The sequence below is a fragment of the Sinohyriopsis cumingii genome, chromosome 14, assembly GCF_028554795.1.
Source record: "Sinohyriopsis cumingii isolate HCF-2022 chromosome 14, ASM2855479v2, whole genome shotgun sequence".
NCBI classification, from domain to species: domain Eukaryota; kingdom Metazoa; phylum Mollusca; class Bivalvia; order Unionida; family Unionidae; genus Sinohyriopsis; species Sinohyriopsis cumingii.
In genome coordinates, this window is record NC_142974.1 from 77,192,400 (window position 1) to 77,214,725 (window position 22,326).

A 22,326-nucleotide genomic window follows, 5' to 3' on the forward strand; every position below is an offset into this window, starting at 1 on the left:
CATAAAATTCCGACAAAACAAATAAAACAAACAAATAAAATCATCTTGTAGAAAGGTCAAGATTTTTACAAATGAACTTTTCCTTGAGATGTTTTATTTCTGTAATGACCGATTGTACTAATAAAACCTCAGTTCGAAATAGTAGCTGAAAAAATAAAGTACTCTACGTGTTTATTTATTCTTGTTTATTTTTTTGACGACCAACGTTGGTAGGTACCCTCTCTGCTGCTCCCCTGTTACCCAAATATTTTATCAAGACCCACACGATATCTTGTTCTTGGATCATATAAATTTATTGTTATAAATCCATGTGGAGTAGCTTGCGCTCGTGAGAAGAAATTTTTGAATTTAATTATATCCATGTCACCGCTGCACCAAGTTTGATGAATATTTCTAAGTGTGTGTGTGTCTACGCCATTAAACACAACTAAAATGTTGCAGTTGTCTCTGATCACCTTCGGAATTTGTGTATATCGTTGAGTAACATAGATCACGTCTGTATTTTTATGTCTACCACGGGAAAAAATCCTAGCTGGATTTGATTGTTTATCTAGCATCACATCGTCGTATACAACTAAATTATTAATAAATCCGTCTATGGAATCTACGGATGGTGCTTCATTAATATCGGTTATAAACTCTATAACATCATTACCTTCATCCAGTAATCGTGCGTTTTCATTGAAATCTTTAAGTACATCATAACATCGCTGATCATCAGCGGATGGTGCTACTAAATACAATTTATCCCATTTCAACCATCTCATTATCAGATTAAGTAATAATTGCGTCTTACCCGATCCAGATGGTCCTATGATAATCATTCTGATGGAATTTGGTAACGCAGGGTGGTGTTTAACTGGCTCTCGTTTTCTTGTTGCTGAGAAATCAATTATATCCATATATGTTATAACATGAATCTATATTGTTTACGCTGTAAAGTTAAAACTCCAACCACTGATTTAGCTACGGTTATAACAAAAAATAAAAAAATAGCGTACGGTGGAAAATGTTCTGTATGCGGTAGAAAGAAATTTTCGTTTTTACCTAATAGGCGCGGTGGTGATATTGCTAATTTGATGTCAAAGTTTCCAGGTGCTCCATGAGCTAAATACAGTGGAGAAAAACATCTACCAGGATATAATTATTGCGGTCCTGGTACTCGACTCGATATCAGGCTCGATAATCAGGATCAACCAAAACCAGGCGAGGAACCAATAAATGCTATTGATCGAGCTTGTCATGAGCATGATGTAGCTTATAAAAGTCAAAATCTACAACATAGGCATATTGCAGATGTGAAATTAATTCATGCGTTAAATGCTATAAAAAATAAAAATATTAAAGAAAAATTAGCTAATTGGTTAGTAAGATCAGCGATGAAAGGTAAATTAGCGCTTGGGGCTGGTAATTAATAATGGAATTAATTTATTATTCACCAAGAGGATACTGGAGAGGCAAAGCAGCAATTGGTAAACTCGCTGATGCAGCAGCGGTTAAACATTCTACTGCTAAAGCGTGCTTATCCAAACAAGCAATATGGCAAATTTATCTACCACGTCCTAAACAAATTCAGTACGCGTATTTCGATGTCAGTGTTCCTAATGAAGTTCATCAAGCTGATATTCTGTTTTTACCGCATGATACTGTGCGTAGAAAAACGTACAAATACGCGTTAACCGTAGTTGATGTTGCAAGTAGATATAAAGAAGCAGAGCCGCTATCAGCGAAAACATCATCTGAAGTAGCCGATGCGTTTGAACGAATTTATCAACGAGGACTCGGACCACAAGGTGGTCTGCGATGGCCACAGCTACTACAGGTTGATCCTGGTAAGGAATTTCTTGGTCCAGTATCATCGCTGATGAAACGACATAATACCAAAATACGACGAGGTCATACTGCAATTCATCGTGATCAAGCAATTGTTGAGCGATTTAATCGAACACTTGCTGAGCGGTTATTTGGATATCAATACGCGAGGGAATTTATTCAGGATAAAAGATCTCGCGAATGGGTGGCAAGATTACCAAGCGTGATAGCTGCATTAAATAATGAGATCACACGAACAACCAACATGAAACCCATTAATGCAATTACAAAAAAAATATACCAACACAACGAAAAGATGTTGAAAAACAAAAAATATTAGGTGATGTTACAGTCAGATATTTATATGAGCCTGGTGAACTTGAAGGTGGTAAACGAAGAGCAACTGATCCTATTTGGAGTGTTACCACACACAAAATATCTACCGTGACAAGATCCTCAGGTAGACCTGCAATCTACAGATTAGATTCAGCTGCTCCTCAGCGTGGATTTACACGTGAACAACTACAAATAATTCCTGCGGATACACAACTACCACCAAAATCACTTCAGTGATTTCGATCACTTAACTAGCACCCAAGGCGCTAGCGCCAAGGGTGCCTGCACCCCGACGTCGATTACACTCAAGACAGGTCAACATGGTATTTTCTCGTATATGACCGCGACTATTATCTTTTCTGTCTACGGTAAATTGTCTTGAATCATTACTTGAATACCGCCATAACATTATACAATTACAACTTGCGCAATGATTGTTCTGCTGCTGTTTTAACTCAATAATAAATTCAACATCAAGATCAAAGTCGTGTTTATTTTTTTTGTCAGATTGTTTGTATCCGATTAATTTTTTTCTTATTATATCATCATCGATGATGTTAAATTTATCAACGATTTCAGGAATTATAATTCTACGTAGTTGAGATATTTTTCTGACCCTCGATACCGCTAAATAAACTAAATTTGACCACTCGATGCGATCGTCTACAATCCAGACTCGTGTATCAGAAATAGTTAATCCCTGAGACGAGTGGATTGTCATAGCGTATCCCAACACCCATGGAGATTTGTCAGCGTGTATTGCATCTTCGACCACACTGATATCAACGGCGACAATATCATTTAATACGAGATTCTGTTTCCTTGACTCTGTCAAGGGTCCTGGAATATCGACATTAATATTCTGTTTTCGTGTATCTGATGGTCTATAACACAACGGTACGGGTAATTCTGAGTATTTTTCTTTATGCAGCTGAAATAACTGCTGTTGTAAAGCGTCTCTGATTATTTTTCTACTTGCTACGATCAAATCGGTGGGTCTCCATAATTTCAAAAAATCACTCATTGAGGTCTCTGATATCACTCCACGTATTATTTCACACTGAATTTTGTTTGATTGTAATCTGATTAATTTTTTAAATTCCTTCAAATTTGCATCAAGAGCTCTATGATCATCATCTATTTCTTCGTAATAATCAACGAAATTTTTTAACCAATCATGTGGAGATGGTCCAACAAAAGGCGGCGGTTGACCATGATCGCCACACATTATTATAGCGGTATTTTTCGTCAACAACCAATCAAGAAACATTTTTAATGTATCCAGTGAGACCGTGCATATCTCATCCCAAATAATTATTTTAGGTATATATTTTTCTCCCATCCGTTCAGGAGTCCATGTATCTCCGCGTCACCGAAAGAAACTATGATACGTACACGATTGTACTTGCCGCTGTTTCATCTCACGTGCAAGTCTATGTGTGGGTGTCAGCACGATTATATCTGAATTTCTAAAAACATTAATCGTTCGAGTTGTTTTGCCGCATCCACCAGGTCCATTGAGATATACTGTCTTATATCTGGTTATTGGATCACTCAACGATGGTGCTTTCGACATTTCTGATATTTTATTACCCTTACGATAAAAATCTCTCATTGGAACATCTGCTGATTCTGCATAATTGTGTAATAATTCCTTTTTTATTCTCCACGAACCCCATCGTTCATCATTACTTGTAAATTTCATAACAAGTTCTAAATATTTACTTGAAATATAAAACGAATCTGTTGCGACTCTGACTGCGGTCTCAGGAAATCTATTAATCATCGATAATAAATTTATAGAAACATAAGCCAACATGGAAGATCTTAGATGAGTATATTGTGGGGATACGTCATTTATGTAACTAACGATCGTACCCAATTTTGTTCCGTCGGATAAATAAACACTTTCTCGATTTACAAATATATTTTTCGCTGTTGTCTCAGCGATTATAAAATCGTACTCGGCATCATCCAGAATTAATCGTGCGTGATGTCTTTTATAATCATATGCACCACCTTGAGTAAATTTACCTATAATTTTTCTACCGAGATCTTTTGCGGTTTTGAGTTTATTAGGAATATCATCTTCGGAAACATCAGGATATTTTTCCTTAAACTCGCTAATAACTTCAGAATCTGACATGGGCAACCAAACTTTGGTCTGTGCATGATATGATATAATTGCCTCACTGACCACCAACGATGTCAGTATCATACAATCTAGCATATATCGTAACAAAACTATAGGTGCCCAACGTTTTTCACAAAAATGTCTACCAAACCAAAAATAAATCTTGTGAAGATTTTCGTTAAACTCGAATGATTCAATACAGGCGAATCCAGTCAGATCAAAATCAGGTAATGGTCCATTAATTGCCACTCGCGTCATCTCGTTTGTTGGGTGACCAAATCTTTCAAAGTACACAGAACAATCTCCGTATCCCAGAAAACTTCCTGGATAACATGCAACCATATCAACCGAAATAACATCATTGTAATTGTATTTGGTATTCCATAATCCGCCATGTCCATATTCGAGGCAACTTGCGCGTACGTCCTCGAGTAAATCAAATCGTGTTGGTTTCCATGAATTTCTTTCTCTGGCGAAATGAGCCGCAACAGATGGAACGGTAAAACAATTAGTTAGTAATTTTTCAGTATTTTCCGCGTGCTTGCACTGTAAAAACGTCGCGAGATTTTTCATCTCGTCATGGAGAGATTCTGTGCGATATATTTCACCGTTTGGTTTGACAAACTGATCAAATTCACCTTCCTCATTACTTTTAAATAACCATACCGATACAGGATCGGTTTTACTTATTTCTTTAATAAAATCAAACATACCTCCCCCAGAATTATCTGTGGGGTAAAATCTAACGGTTCGATCACGTGGAAATATTGTTACTGCGTTAGTCCATGCGTGCGCGTTATGATCGATAATATTTATTGGAGCTCCCTTCGATTTATATTTCGATTGGTACAGTACTTCTCCCGTTATTGTCGCTACGGTTATTGGAAATTTTAATATTTTTCCTAACTCAGCAACATCTTTTATTGTAGCACCGGTATCCTTAACTGAATCAGCCCACGAGTTTATTTTTTCACGCCTTAAATCAGTTAATCCATTTCCACGCATCGCGTTTGTAAAGTGTTCTATTACTCGTTCGGCTACACAATTTAACCTTGAAAATTTCATCGGCGCTAGTTTATCAACGATGGGTTTTTTATTTATCTCATAGATTCCATAAATAACCGCTGTTACAGGATATGCTCGCTCATAATACGGTTTGTCAGTACCCGTCAGTAGACCCGGTCTGGAATTTTTACTTAATATGACAGTTTTATTATTGCCAAGGACAGGATCATATTTGTCACGGATAATCCAATTACCTGTTTCTGTTAATACAATAAATTTTACTCTGAAGAAATATTTTTGATTGCCCTCGTATTCAGCGATGTAGTTAATGATAGCTGCCGCTCGCTTGTCGTTCATTGTGGCGTCCGTGACTTTGTCAGCTTTCTTGACTCCGTCAAGGCGTATAATCTTGAACGTTGACCATGTATGAGATGCACCATCCGTGTAAAATTCTTTCTTGGCGTCGTGAATTTTCGAGATCAAACTTTTATTTTTCGAATCAACCAAATCTCGCACTGGCAAGTCTGGAGATAATCTGTCGAGGTTGAATTTATATTTAACAGGCCTAGTTTGGGATAATCTCTCAAACTCGTTCATATAATTAAAACAAATATTTAAAATAAAAAATATTATATATACAATGTCTCAATGCAGATGGTTGATGATCGGCTCAGTAAATCGATACAACAAATCCTGCAGAAAGGAATTTTGTTGGATGCACTTACAAAACATACGACGAGGAAGTCTAGGACCAATACCATGTCTGCGGTGTGGTATTGGAGTGCGAGGAAGAACAGAATTATGTGGAAAGTGCGGCAGAAAACGGTTCAGAGAACTTAAAAGATATTATGACAAAAAAAATAATAGCGGTGAAAACGCTATAAAATCCATGGAGGATTATATATCAAGATTTCAGACAAACAATGATTTAAACAAATAATATTATTATAATGGAGCAAAATAAATTTGTCCCACATCCTGTCATAACAAACTATGAATCAAATATTAATGGTATCATCAGACACTGCAAGTTGAAGAGACAAGTTGGTTGTATTAATAATCATGGTTATCTAAGGTTCACATGCGAGGGGGGAAAGAAAAATTATTTCTGTCATCGTTTCATCTACGAATATTTCTTCGGAGTGATCAAAGACGGTCTTGTTATTGATCATATTGACGGGGACACTCAAAATAACTCCCTACACAACCTTCGAGTTGTCACACGAAGCGTGAACTCTGCATGTGGTAATACAGGAAGATGTAAGACAATCGGAAAGAGGGCGCTAATTTCCACAAACACAGAAACTGGCGAAAAAATTATATTTCAGTCTATGCGTGCTGCTGCTAAATATTTTGATATTGACCCGCGTGTGGTAAAATACGTCGCAGAAAATATAACCAGATCTACTTTCTCGAAAATATATAAACAGAAAATTACCTTTCAGTATCAATAATTATCATCACCACATTGAATTATATCATTATTTGAGGGGGTCCAGTACTGTCTGATTGTATACTACTGAATTTTTGATTATATAAAAGGGAGATTACTTTGTAATATATAGTTTTCTTCGTAGATTTTTGATTTTTTATGATCGTAATTAGTCAGTTTAACTAATTACATCGTAATTAATTACTCGTAGAAGTATTATTTATGGCTTTTAAATATTTCCCATCATACAACATTACGAGAAATCATGATAATGTTATTGATCCGCAAGGAAGCTGTAATACAGGTACAGAACAGAAACCGTTGTCATGGTAATCGATCTGCAGGTGTGTTCATGCCACTGTTATTATTGATTCGCAGTCTGCTTAGGAAAAACGCTGTTTTATATTCAGAAACTGTTGTTATAAATACAGAAACTGTTATTATTCAGAAACCGCTGTTTTATATTCAGAAACTGTTATTATTCAGAAACTGTTGTTTTATATTCAGAAACTGTTGTTATAAATACAGAAACTGTTATTATTCAGAAACCGCTGTTTTAGTGTAAATATTGGTTCCTTGGCTATATATTAACTTCCGAAACATATGTTCGTAACAAGGTTTGATAGCTCAATCATTATGGTATTGGACTGTGACGCTCGCGGTCCAGGATCGAATCCCCATGGCTGACAATTTGTCGGTGGTGAGCGCATAATTGCGATTTTTATAATAATGGGGGAACCGCAAAACCCCCCGCTCAGCAAAATTCAACCACAATATTGACTTGTGGTTGATACATATTTTCGTATCACCCACTGGATTAATTATTGTGGGTGGGATTTTTGCTGAGCGTATATGTTTGTACTGTCCTTAATTAAGTTATATGTTTGTGCCGTCCAATGCATAATCTGAGCTCGCTAATACACTCGATAGGGGCTCTTCATTCATTGTATATGTTGTACTGTCCCTGAAACATCCCGACGAACTCGCTAAAGACTCGATAGGGGTTCTAGGGATAATTTTTTTTTATTTTAAAGATTTATATATTATATAATGAACCATGAAAATATCAATGATGTAATTGTTGCTATTAAAAAATTGAAAAGAGATGGAATTAATATATCTGATGAACTTAATCCTGAAAAAATAGTTTCTGACTTTGAGATTTTACAAGAACGTAAAAACCAGGGAACACACACACTATCATCTGAATACAAGCTCATGAAACGGATTCAGGCGGCAATGTTTCAGTCGCTAGCTACCGTAGAAGATGATCATGTGAAGGAGTTCGTTCCTCTCTCTGCCGCCGTAGAAATAATTAAATCGTTATTATCCCACGAGTATGAGGCAAAGAAAACGATTAGTACTCGTATAAGACAATTAAGAAAAATTATGTCAGAGAGTAACTTCGTTACTGGTGAAACGATCCAGAGTAACTTCGTTACTGGTGATAATGAAAGTTTTGGTAACTGGGGTCCCTGTCAACGCTGACCACGTGTAGTGTAAAATGATCAAATTTTCAGGAAAAAAAATATTTTTTTTTGCAAGGCCGATTAATTTGTACCAAACACAAATTTGTGCGGCAAAAAAATAAATAAAAATCAGGGAAAAATAATATTTTTTCACAAATACGCGATTTTTGACTACCAACTACCCCGTCAGAAATAAGAAAAAATTGATATTTATTTTACAAAATACAAGAAAAATACACGAATTACTTGATCCTGACGGGGTAGTTGGTAGTCAAAATCAAGAAAATTTAACTTTGTCAAATTGTTTCTAGTAAATTTTATTTATTATAAATTAATTTTATTTATTAAGAATATTATTTTTACTGAAGATTTTTTTTTTTTTTACTAAAATCAAGAAAAATGCACGAATTACTTGATTCTGACGGGGTAGTTGGTAGTCAAAATCAAAGAAAAATGTACGAATTACTTGATTTCTGACGGGGTAGTTGGTAGTCAAAATCAGGAAAATTGAGCAATTTCGTTGTATTTTAGTAAAAAAAAATAAAAATCTCAGTAAAAATAATATTCTTAATAAATAAAATTTATTAGGAACAATTTGACAAAGTTAGAATTTTCTTATTTCTGACGGGGTAGTTGGTAGTCAAAATCAAGTAATTCGTACATTTTTATGTTTCTGACGGGGTAGTTGGTAGTCAAAATCAAGTAATTCGTACATTTTTATGTTTCTGACGGGGTAGTTGGTAGTCAAAATCAAGCAATTCGTACAATTTCAGTAAAAAAATAATAAAAATCTGGAAAATTAATAAATCTTATTTTTTTTTGTGATAGAAATTTTAATTTTTACTTTCATCGACCAGCTTTTTTAGCTGCCTAGGCCGATTAATTTGTACCAAACACAAATTTGTGCCAGTAATAATAAAATATTTTTTTATTTATTTTTTTTAAGTTGATCGAATTTGAGTCTGATCTCTGTTACAAATGTTCTTCTAACTGTTAAGAAATTCTCGTGTGTAAAAAACCCTCCATTACATAAAGATCTACGATTTCACATACAGATTTATCACAAGTTCTTCTCCACGTATGTCAATTAAGCGATTAAGGTGGTCTGTGAGCTTAAAATTTATTCGTGTTAACATATTATTGTGACACCGCAAATACACAGGATTAGTTGGTTCTTGCACGATTAAACTTCCAGGGGGAACTTGTGGTGTGAACGTGTACAGGATGTATCCTTGTTGAGCTTGATTTGATCTTCCGAGATCTATTTGATAGCTGCCATCGATTACGTCACAAACCAGATTGACCGCGACCGTCGGTGTTATATTAACGATTCCCGGAGATACGTTTTCTCCATGCATCGAGTATTTTAGGAAAAAACTCATCAATGACATCATTGACAGATTTTCTTAATTTATCCGGATTATAATCAGGAAACTTAAACGTTACAATGTCAGCTTCGTGTATTTTGTACTTGGCTGCGAAGGATTTTTTATAATCGCTTGATGACTTAAGAACCATATCTCTAATTCTATTATAGATAACTTCAGAAGAATTAACTATATAAATTAAAACTTCTATGTACCTAATAATATTATCGCGCGCAGATGTTGAATCAAATAAATACTCTTGAAAACTATCACGTAAATTATTTACCTGTATTTCATGGTCTAAGTTTATTGAAGCAAATATAGAATCAATATTCAAAGCAATAACACGTTCATTAAGATTATAAAAAAGAGCTCTAGGATCATATACAGGTGCCCTCCCCCTCCATTCTGGTTTTACTTCTATGTAATCTAACCATTCTGAATTCATTTTAATATCATGACGAAGACTGTTCTTTGACGTAAAATCACCCCTCGTTGGTTCTGGTGGTCCTACATACACCCTGGGAATTTCAGGCCAGCCTAGTACGGATCTTATCGTGGATTGATAAATATCAACGGCATAATCAGGCGAGTTTATTTCAATCGTCGAGGACAGGGTGGGTTCATGAACATTAATTGATATTTTTGCTTCTTTTCCTGTTATTGATTTTATTCTACGTTGAAATTCCTCCCTGATCTCTTCAATCTCGTAACTGCCAGTTGGTATTCCAACAACAACCCAGTCAGGTGTTCCATCGGGTTTGTTGTTGTTAGCAAATACAAGCGAATTATTTGCTGGTGTACCATTAAATGATTTTGATCTGATATTTGGCCAGCTGTAATATACTCGTAATTGTGCTAGTGCTTTTTCTTTTACTGGAATTGCAGTAGGAAAATTAACACTAAATTCAGGATTAATTGAACTTACCGAGATCATCGTTATCTTTGGCGGAGTTGTGTTGGTCACAATCTGCTTGAGTAATTCTGTCATTATTGATACTTGTATCTTTAATACCGATACCTTCGTCGTATATTTTGGTTATCATTGAAAATTCGAAATCAGATATAATTCCATCACTGAGACTCGCTGATAACAACGAGGATAATTTCGAGTATGCTACCGTCGCTGTATGTAATTTTATTATGTAATCGGATAATTTTTCGTTCGTGCAAGTACATATTTTTTTTGCGATGATATTAAGCACACCTGCAATAGTTGTTGCTGCTGAAATACAAATAGTTACAGCTACTGGTGCCATCGTTGTCAACGCTGATAATATGACACCGGTTTCAGCAACAACAGCGGATACTGAATAAACAATCACGTCGACGATAACTAATCGTCGTCGATATTTTTTTACTTTTACTGTATATTGATCAACTTGATCTTTTAGCGCCGCCTGCCATTCACGCGCTTGATTGTACCTGTATTGTGCACCGTCCATATATATTTTTATGCAGTAACCAATTGAGGTGTTTCAGCTACAAATTCCAAACACCACCAGAAGGATGTTGCGGTTAATTTCTTATCAGCTGCTTCCAGAATAAATATTTCTTCGGTTCCGTTATTTAATATAACAGATACAACCCCGGAAAACCTGTCGGTGGAATGACGCCATGGAAACGTTGTAAATATTTCAAATTTTGCAGCACTAAACACAGACAGCCTGTACACGCCAGTGACTGTTGCGGTATATTTGATAGTATTATTTTGCTGCGACCATGTTGCAAATCCCGATGATACCGTGCATACGATGTTTGTGATGTGCCCGGGAGTTATTCCAGCTGGAATTTTAATCAAATTGGTTTTATTGATAATCTCAGGAATTCCAGCTACGATGTCTCGCTGTGTTCGTTTGATCGTGTCAATGTTGGTCTTGATATCCTGCTGTGTTTGTTTGATCGTGTCAATGTTGGTTTTGATATCAACGAGTTTTATGTTGACGACAAGCGGAGTGCCGAAGAATTCTTCTGTGGTTTTTTGATGGTTTCTGCGAAATCTTGCAAAAGCGCCCGCGTGAACGTCATACTCAGCCCGTAACGTGGATAATTTACCATCCACGTTGTCAACGTATTTTTTTGTTGCTGCGTCTTCGTCAGATGTTGGATCTCTTAAAACTACTATTTTATTTCCGTTCATGCTGAGTTCACCCGTCATTGTGTCGCCGGTGCTTTTCATACAATTAGCAACGCTTTTTGTAATTTCATTTCTAATTGTTGCAAACGATATACTTGAATCTCTGATTTTGCCGTTGTCAGTAAACACGGGAATATTATCCGTAACTGCACCAAGTACTCGCCGAACTATATCATCCCATTTGATATTGCTGGTTTTTAGTTTACCATGTTGATCCTGAAAAATAACAACCTCATCTTGGTCAACTCCAGCCAGGTTCATAATATCAGCGAGGTCATCTTTAGTTGCATACTTCGACAGATCAACGTCGCCGGGCTTTTTCTTAACGCGTGAAGAAGATCTTCCGTAAATATCAACCATTATATAAGAGCCTTCGGATCTAAGATCTGTTTAAAACGCTTTACGCGCAACATATCGGTTGCTTGTATAATCGTGCACGACTTTATGTGGCGGCCTGGATGATTTTGATATAGCGTCGAGTACATTAATTACTTCACGGCCGCATATTGGCGGATCTGTCATTGTTTGTGTGGGTAGCGTTGAATACCAAACTTTGGAACCTCTGGTTCCTGCGTGAAGTGGTGCAACATACTTGATAAATTCAACAGGTGGAGCTAACCCGTACGAATCAAAATAAATGATTCCACGTGGATCAACCGCGTATGATACCCAATGAGTACCGGGTCCGGAACGTTCGTCAAGATTAATAATACCTGTTTCGAGTTTGTTTGGTTGTTTCGGTAATTGATCTCGCATAAAAACACCTCTAAAGGCTTTTTATTTTTAATTTTTTAGCGGCATTAAGTAAATCAAAATTTGATGCTGGAACGTCTAACGAAGTGATCCTGGAAGCCTTAGGCCTCTCCCCCAACGAGATCCTGGCAATCTTAAGCCGCGTCCCTTTTTTTTTTTGTATCCTTGCCCTGTTGCTTTCTTTAGTGCCATTCCAGCAGCTGTTCCAACAGCACCTAACGCGGCTGCTTTTGCTACGGCTGGAGCAGCTGCAGCTATTAATGCCGGAATGGCCGCAAGAAGTGGAAATATACCACCGGTTTTAAACATGTCTTTGATGGCGCTCGGGGAAAGATGAAATTGAACTCCAGTTTTTGATTCCAGGGCTTTATTGAAATGTTTAATCTGATTATTTGTCAGCGATAATTTGTTTGGACCACCACTAATATGATCTCGTTTTAGTGATATTTTAGTTCCGCATTTGTTGGCGGTTTTTGATTGAAGCTTTTTTACCTGACCGGGAGTCAGAGTAACATTAACATGACTATACGACATTTTTATATAAATAATATTTTTTCTGAATAATTAAAGATTTTCCACTGGTGCATCAACAACTCTCATTCGACCACTACCACCTTCAAGTAACATGGCTTTATCGCTAAGTATGACCGCGATCGCTCTGTAGAAAGCACCACCACCTGGCGGGTTAGTAACATGAGCTCGAAAGTGTATATCAACGACAGATTGTTTGGATAAATCAAGATGTTCTAGTGAAAAATAATAAATCGAATATAGACCTTTAAAATCTAGTTGTGATAATTGCAAACCGGTATTCACATTTTGATCACGTCCCATGAATGACATTAAACGATGATATGCGCGCGCTACATGATTTTGTGCATAATTTAGTTGTATATTTTCTGTTGGTTCTTGATGTCCATTTATCCGTAAGGAAACTTCATTAACTCCAAGGTTATCAAATATCATATGTGAACGTTGTTGATCATTTATCCGGTCAATATTTTGCAGTGCAATAAAAATATGTCGTGGTGCAGAAACACCCTGTTGTGATGCTGTATGCCATGTAAATAAACCATTAATATTGCTTTGAGCAGCATCTGTGGTTACTGTTAACCATGATAGCAATGATTTACCACCTTGATCCATAAAAGATAGTAATTTTTGTTCTTCAGTAATAGATGGTGTCATTACTGGCATCCACAATGAAAGTTTTGTTATATCTACTTTACCAGCATCAGCAACACCAGCACCTCGCCAGATTGCATCATTATCATCACCTTTTCTTACGAGCACAATTGTGTGTTTAGCTCCAAAGATTACCTTTCTAACATTTCTGCAAAATCCAAAGATGTGAGATAATGGAATTGCACACGAAAAATTTCTATTATCTCCCGACAGCGCTGCTCGACGTGCTGCAAACCCTAAGTTGTAAGTCGGGGCAATATCTTTTATGATTTCAAATTCGCCTGCTGGTCTACCTTCACGGTCTGGGTTGGCAGCTTCTGCCTGATTAGCAACAGAAGTATCCCGTGGTGTGAGTACCTTGATATACTGATTATGGTTAGCGTTGTCGGTGATATCTTTAGCGAACATCATTGTTGGACCAGCTGATCTTGTAAAGTCGTCAGAATATCTCGCCAGACCAATTATTGTTGTAGCAACATCAACATCCTTCTGAATTGATTCAATATTTTTTCCATCAATCATGTATGTGGCGCTATCAAACAGTGCCATAATTCCGTTGTTGACAAAACCAACACGCAAATTGGCACCGTATGCCGTATCATCCCCCTTTACAAGTCTACCTTCTACTTCAATAAACGCTTCAGCGGGCAAGAAATATCTACTTGTATCATGAACCTGTAATTCGATTCTCCCCCGCTGATTTGGTAGTCTTGCGTCATAAGAATAAAACTGATAATCACGTACAGATTCGTACTTAAGGACAGGTGCCTCCATATCAAATGCTGGGTCTGATTCGCGCCTGAACATTTTTATTATAGTTACCATTTTTCAAATGATGATCATCGTCGACGAAGACCGCTTCCTGCTATTAAATTTGCTGTTATATTTTTTTCTGCTTCTTCAGATATCGCCGCTAGTTTTTGATTTGCAGCTTGATTTATTATTTTACTAACATCTGCAGGCATCACCTCAGTACTTGCCAGTTTCACTGGTGGTTGTTGTTTTCGTCGCAATAATCGTGCTAGTCTTTCTTTGATCGCCGAGAACACCTTACCAGCAACATTGACAATTGCTCCAGGAGCTTTATCACGAACAATATCAATAGCTTTCATCGATAATTGTTTTGCAACAGGTGCTACTTTTGGAGCTATCCTTGTAAATAATCCCTGAATAACATCACCAAGTCCATCTCCGTAAGTAGCTCTATAGATTGGTAATCGTGAGTTTACCGCTCTGACCTGTACAGGTTTGCGATGATTATTATGTATTATCATCTTATTTTTATTTACCATTTATCTAACAACTAGTCATCAACAAGTTCATCGATAAGTTCTCGGTAAACGCCGATATCCATGATGCCGCCGCGAAATAGTCGCCGACAAATATCAGCTGCTTCATTGGTTATTTCTGGTGAATTATTTCCGGCACGTTTTCCTCCTATGAGAACTTCTAACCGTGACACGTCATTGATGATATTATCAGGACAAACAAAATTATTTCCCAGACCACTTCCCGTTGCTCCTTCTTCTTCTTCTGATTTCTTAAATAGTCTTAAGGGAGATCTTTTCTTAAATAGTCTTGAGGGTGATACTTCTTCTTCCTCACTTATTGTTCTGAGAGATTGTGATACTTCTGATTTTTTTTGTGCAAGATACATGTCTATGTTTCTGCGATAATCATTATATACCTCATCATTGGAGTAAACTCTATCTTTATCGTAATATATACGATATATCCATTTATACCAGATTTCAGGATTACTAATACGAGTGGAACTATATTCAGGTCTTAAAAGTTCTTCTTTTTTATTAAAACTTTCTACTGCAAGTTTTGATAACGTATTAATATTCTTAATTTTTTTTATGAATTTGATACCCACCTTGGTAAATTTATTGCTCAGCATAATCATTTTCCCTTCATCATCTTTCATATCACCTATCTCAGCACGAAGTTGTCCAATTTCTTCAAGTATTTCCTCACCAACAGGTGGAGGTTGAGCTGCAGCTATTTCCCTGGCTATGCCAGGTGGAAGATCTCGTAAAATCTTCTTTGCCTGTTTAGTTCTTCTTGCTATTTTTTCAGTCTGCGCCGCAGTTTGTTTTGATACCGGAAGAAGATCTTCTTTGATGACTGTCGTAACTTTCTCAGTAGCTGCAGTGACGGGCTTAAATAGTTTTTTAGTTTCTTCTTCGTACTCAACTTGTGCTTCTTGCTGCGCTTGCAGATTTTTTCTGAATGAGTCTCTGACAGGAAGAAATTTTTTAATTGCTTCTAATCGTTCTCGTGCTGTTCTTGCAGTATGAGATTCTGGATGTATCATTTTATTATAACATAATGATTTAATTAATATCAGCAGAAGGGGTGTAAATTTAATTAAAAAAATAATGAACAACTGTGCGTGGCTGCGTCAAGGAACCACTAACAATTGTAATAAAAAATGCCGTGGAGAATATTGCAAGAAACATAAAGAAAAACCTTCATGCTGGTCCACGAAGTTGTGTTGAAAACAACTTCGTTAGAGGATTATATCAGATTTGCAAAAATTGCGGTGGAGATCGATATCGAAGTTTGATGATATATTATAAACACAGAAAGAACATAAATCCAAAATAGAAAAACCACCATCAGAACTTGAATATTACTTGAAACATACAACAAATAAAGATGAAACAAATAAAGATGAAACAGATGAGGAAAAACGACAGCGAGACGCGTTGAAAAATATTCATCAAACTTGGTATGGTGGTAAATTAATAGCAGCAGAGAGGGTACCTACCAACGTTGGTCGTCAAAAAATAAACAAGAATAAATAAACACGTAGAGTACTTTATTTTTTCAGCTACTATTTCGAACTGAGGTTTTATTAGTACAATCGGTCATTACAGAAATAAAACATCTCAAGGAAAAGTTCATTTGTAAAAATCTTGACCTTTCTACGAGATGATTTTATTTGTTTGTTTTATTTGTTTTGTCGGAATTTTATGGTCTGTTCACCCTCTCTGCTGCTGTCATGTTTGTATGATTGTTAACTTTATTGTCTTCTCCGTGAGATAACTTCCCGTTGAACATCACATACTTTTGTTAGATTTTGTAGGTAAGGTCTTCTTGACAAAAGATAGAACCATTTCGATGTTGCAGTTAATAGGTCAAAGGTCAATGTAACTGACAGTTCTGGATGAGGTACTTTGACCAGAGCGTGCGAAAGCTTGCATTTAAGGTGTAGAAGCTAATTAATTTGTGGGTCAAACTGTCATAGGTCAAATTCAACCTAAGAAAAATGGATTTTGCAGAATTTTCTTTCCAAATTCTGGAGCAATTTCCTCGGGCAAACTTTGAACTTTCTATGCATGTTGTGCAATAGGACATTTGCGGATGCTGGGATCTTACCATCATCGTCATGTTAAGTTTAATAAGACATTTGCGGATGCTGGGATCTTACCATCATCGGTCATGTTAAGTTTAATAAGAAAACAGTGGTTTCTGCACATCACGTTTCGCTGATGATTTTGATCAGAGATTCGTGCCACTTGCACCTGTTGGTTAATAAACAACAGGTAACCATACCATATTAATGGATAGGTTGAGAGCTACTAACCATGTCATACTAGTGGCTATGTTGAGGGATAATTACTACGCCATACCAGTTGTTATGTAAACAGATATTAAGCATGCCATACTAGTGGTTATGTAGAGGGGTACAAAGCATACCATATCATTGGTTTTGTAGAAGGCTAAATAACCATGCGATATTAGTGGTTATGTAGATGGCTACTAACCATGCCATATTAGTGGTTTTGTAGAGGGCTAAATAACCATGCGATATTAGTGGTTATGTAGAGGGCTACTAACCATGCCATATTAGTGGTTATGTAGAGGGCTAATTACTATGCCATACCAGTGGTTATATAGAGGGCTAAATAACCATGCGATATTAGTGGTTATGTAGAGGGCTAAATAACCATGCGATATTAGTGGTTATGTAGAGGGCTAATTACTATGCCATGCCAGTGGTTATGTAAAGAGCTAAATAACCATGCGATATTAGTGGTTATGTAGACGGCTACTAACCATGCCATATTAGACAGCTACTAAGCATGCCGTACTAGTGGTTATGTAGAGGGCTAATTACTATGCCATGCCAGTGGTTATGTAGACCGCTACTGACCATGTCATACTAACGGTAATACAAGGGGTTACTTACCATGTGATTGGGCAAATACTATAATGTTGAGGTGCTCTTGTTAATTTTTTTTTAAATAACACAATCGTGACATTTTCTCTGATCATTTTACCAGTGCTATTTTAGTTTTTCTCTTGTTACTGGCAATGGCATATGTTTCAGGTGGTGTCCTTGCCCACAGTCTCGCCATCGTGTCAGATGCTGCCCATCTTCTAACCGACCTCGCCAGCTTCCTTATTAGTCTGGTAGCCATCTATCTGGCATCTAGGCCAGCCTCCAAGAAACTCAGTTTTGGTTGGGCACGGGCAGGTGAGTTTTCAGAGTGATTCAGTATAGACAGTCAGAGGATGGTACAACATGATCTTCCTTGAAAGACCACAAAAGGAGAACTTCATGCATATAACAAAATTGATTGTAGCATTAATAGTTTGGTCTTAATATGCTGTTGGTATTCCAACACAGTGGTCTTTCAAGTCGGGTTCTACTATATATTCCACTGGGTATCATATTGAAAATATTTGTGAAGTCATTCTTACCTAACACAATTGCGGTACGGCATATGGTGATATCCTTGTCCGTCTGCTCAATCAACCTTCCATCCATTCGCTCAAGTTTTGTGTTTAGGTAATCCGTTCAGGAGCATTTGTGGACATCCATGTTCCACTGAACACAGTTCTAGCAATGCAAACGTTCAATGGTATTCAGGGTTTTAGACATAGAATCTTCTATAACAATTTACTTATTCATCTAATAATTGGGTTATTCAAAAATTCATGCCCTTGGCTATACCACTCATGTCAAAGTTATTGAAATGTTGTGTCAGTTAGAATATATTTTTTCCGTCAAATGCATTACCCAATTCACAACGTTAGGAATTACTTCTGCTAGCTTTAGAATCCAGCCCACTTTTAGACTTCAGACGTCTTTCTATGTATTCTTTGAGTAGACCAAGAGACTTAACTCTTACGGATTCTCTCCCCTGACCCCTACAGACGTTGCCCGTACAGTCGTCCATGATACTAGGTTCGCCTATTCGCACATAATATCGCTTAATTCTGATATCTTTATAATATATTTATGATATTATCTGTATTTACTTTAATACCATTTCATTATATCCTTGCTAAATTAGATCGGAAACTATTTTTCCTTTTTCTTTCGAAGACGAGTGATGATTTGGGACATCTAACGGAATTATACGTTTTTTATATATTGGATAGAACTTATCTCACATTGTATTTGCATCAGATGTGTTTCGTTCTTGATATTTTCGGATCGTCTGCAACAACGTGGCTAATAAAAGTATTTAAAAAATGTAGGTGTTTTAAAGTGACGGAAGACAATTACATGCATTTTTCATTTTCACTTTGTCGACCGATCGAGCCAGTGTGGGCTGAACAACCCATACAGCCTTCCAGCCAACAAGCTGACCACATTTACATAGTTGCAGTTCCAGCAGTCGACAAAACTGTTCGGTCGTTCAGACAGAGTAGATATGGTATGGGTCCAGTTTTCAAACATCATTCATCCGTACCATCAGCGACAATACTGATATACCCATTGGAGGAAGAGAACCCTCACGTTGACGTTAATTCCAACTTAGAGTCTTCGAATAATTTATATCCTACCATAGAAATAATTAAGTTCAGTATCAAAATAGCCATACAAGAATTTTTCATATCCTACCCTCTAAAGAATGTGTCCCACCCCCAAATTACAAATACAGCTTACAAAGTCAAGGCTTCAGACGATAAGGATGACGTACATCCGTCTTTCAGAATTTTACTCCATCTTTCAAGATACTGTAAATAGTTGCTTGCTTATTAAAAACAATGAACGATTCTAGTAATAACAAGACATTTGTTCCGTAGTTGTACAGGTCTCATAATAAACCTGTCATTCGCCTGTGTCTAGCTTTCATGGTGATTTCACCGCCTAAATACGTCATGTCTTTATTACTAGGTGGACATACAGTTTTTCAAAGCTACTTCAGAACATGCGAGGAACGTGGTATATTTTTCCTATATACTGGATTTGGCCTGTCTCGTGGTGTACCGATTGACAGAGAAGGTTGAGAGCGATCTCGCCTAGCATGCGGTCCTGTCACATCTCCAAAGTCATTAATAGGGTGGCTCATCAAGCTATAGCAAACACCCGAATAACTTCCTCTAACATAGGTCTAATATAAATGAATACTCTGTTACACTCTCATCTCGTAGAGCCTTTAATCTCCTTCTTTCCTTATCCTCATTTTAATTTGAAGAACCTAGAAAATCAGAACAACTGGCAGTACAGAAGTTGCCTCTTAAGTTTATTACCGGCTCGCCCTCGTCACGTACTGCATCATAGACGGGTTGGGAGGCATCGGATATACGATTAGGTGATACTCAGACGTGGCTGCAGTATAGAGTTGAGCAAGCAACAGGATATAGTCTCACACTTCTTTTCACAGACAGGAGGGGAGGGGAAAACAAGTTTTGTCCTCCTCTAGGCCTCCCAACTCCAAACAAGGGTTTGTCACTTCTATCGCCCCAAGGCAGCCTTTTGGTGGGTGCCATGCTCCTTCTGTTTTTCAGCTCACGGCCCAATCACTTCATTCACGATGCATGGTTGATACAATGGGTTTTGGACGGGCTCTGCATCTTGTTCATCTGGCCTCAACCTTTTCGTCAGTTCTCTCCATGGTGGAGACTCTGACAGAATCCGTAAAGGCCAACATATTGCAGAAACAGACAGACATTACGAGACAAAAGGGTAGGAGAGATCATTCGTAAAACAGACCTAATTATATCGGACAATTCAGTGGTGGTAAATTATCTTCGGAACCAAGATAACTATGCATGTTGATATATGACTACTATCATTGGTGTTCCCAACATCAAATAAGTATTCAGGTTCGACATATTCAGGGCAGGCTAAATATTCTGACAGATTCCATATAAATGAGGACACAGCTACTGTACACAGTGTGGTCCCCACACCCATCTATCTTCCAACGAGTTGCAACTTGTAAGGTCGACCGATGAAAGAAACTGTTTATGGAAAGGTGGAACAGCAAGCAGCTTACCTTCGTCTTTATATTCTCGGATCCGAATGCATGGACTGTCTAGGGAATCTGGGCCTATGCCTTCCTGCAGCAGTGCTGATTCCCAAGTTAATCCCGAATTTAAAGGGCACAAGATGGCAAAAGAAACCGTGATTGACCCTCTCCAATGAAACCAGTCAAGGGTCACAGATCTGCTTGACTTGACGAAAATACTTGCGACCACGAAGCTTCTGAAACATCCACAGTTATTATTCTTTAACCTATATTGAAAGAAACTTCTACCTAAAGCATGGCTCTCGTTCGGTAAGCGTTGCGCAGAAAGAAAAAAACATTCCAGCCTTCATTTGTGGGGAAGATCTTATCAGCCCTCGGTTTTCAAGTATATGAGGCGAAATGGTTATTTTCTGGCTGGTGGGGCACAAATAATGTCATACCACTTTCAGCTTCCATTCTACAGCTGGCTAAATTCTTTATTTTCTCTTTGATCGGATGAAACTTGCACGATATCAATTATGGGATATCGCTCCATGAGGTTCGATACGCTCGGACAATGTGGGCATCCTGATGTTAGTCGGAATAAAGACCTCTCAGACTTAACCAACTTTGATCTAACCCGCTGTTGCTCACTCACTATATTCCCGAAGTTGAATCTATCATAGGTATTGACATGGCTCAGTTCTGCTAAGTTCGAACCTTTGTCAACTGACAAACTGAAGCAACTATCACACAAGACACTTCTGATGGTGTTTATTTTGGCATCGAGAATAAGTGAACACCATGTTTTGACCGCGGATCCAAACAACCTACAGTTTCGTTCAGACTTAACCAGTCGCGTTTATAACACAGCCAGCTTTTATTGCTAACAACTGACCTCCTTCTAAAAGAATCCAGAACATAACTTTACGGTCTCTCTCGTTGATCGATACTTCGAAAGGATATATGTTTCAGGACTCGAAAAGTACACTTCTAAGATATCTGAAGCGCACGAAGTCCATCGTGGTCAAGATGTCATAGACTTTTCCTCCGGTCCTATCTGGTCAACGGGACTTAACCCCACAAACATTATATACCTTGCTACAAAGAATCATCCAGTCAGAGTACTATGATCTCGCACAAGATCAGAAGCGTCTGATTAGGATTTCAACTAATGAAATACGAGCCGTTTCTACAAGACTTGCCTTTCAACGCAATGTCTCTGTTATAGAGATATGTGAATCAGATGGTTGCCATGCCAATCCCACATTTTCGTATTTCTATTTGCGTGGCATGGCCTCAAAAAAAAAAAAACGGCGTTGAATCTGGTTGCTTCTGTGGCTGCTGCCCAGAGAGTCACCAGACCATGCCACTTCTGACACAGCTGCAGTTTATGGTAGGACCTGTCAAAAGCCTGTTTAAAACCTTCGATTGTAATTATTTTTTGAGTGCGGGGCCCCACATAACAATTCCTTGCACATGTATATTCTTATACAA

General features: G+C 37.4%; 1 protein-coding gene across 1 annotated transcript in view; it reads left to right on the top strand.

Moving 5' to 3' along the window:
• LOC149784193 (proton-coupled zinc antiporter SLC30A2-like) overlaps nucleotides 1-22,326 on the top strand; it is a 76,642-nt gene that overhangs the window by 21,575 nt on the left and 32,741 nt on the right. Inside the window, exon 4 of the mRNA XM_089932265.1 lies at nucleotides 17,973-18,119. Within this exon, the coding sequence (XP_089788391.1) occupies nucleotides 17,973-18,119 (147 nt within the window). The remainder of the gene's footprint in view (nucleotides 1-17,972; nucleotides 18,120-22,326) is intronic.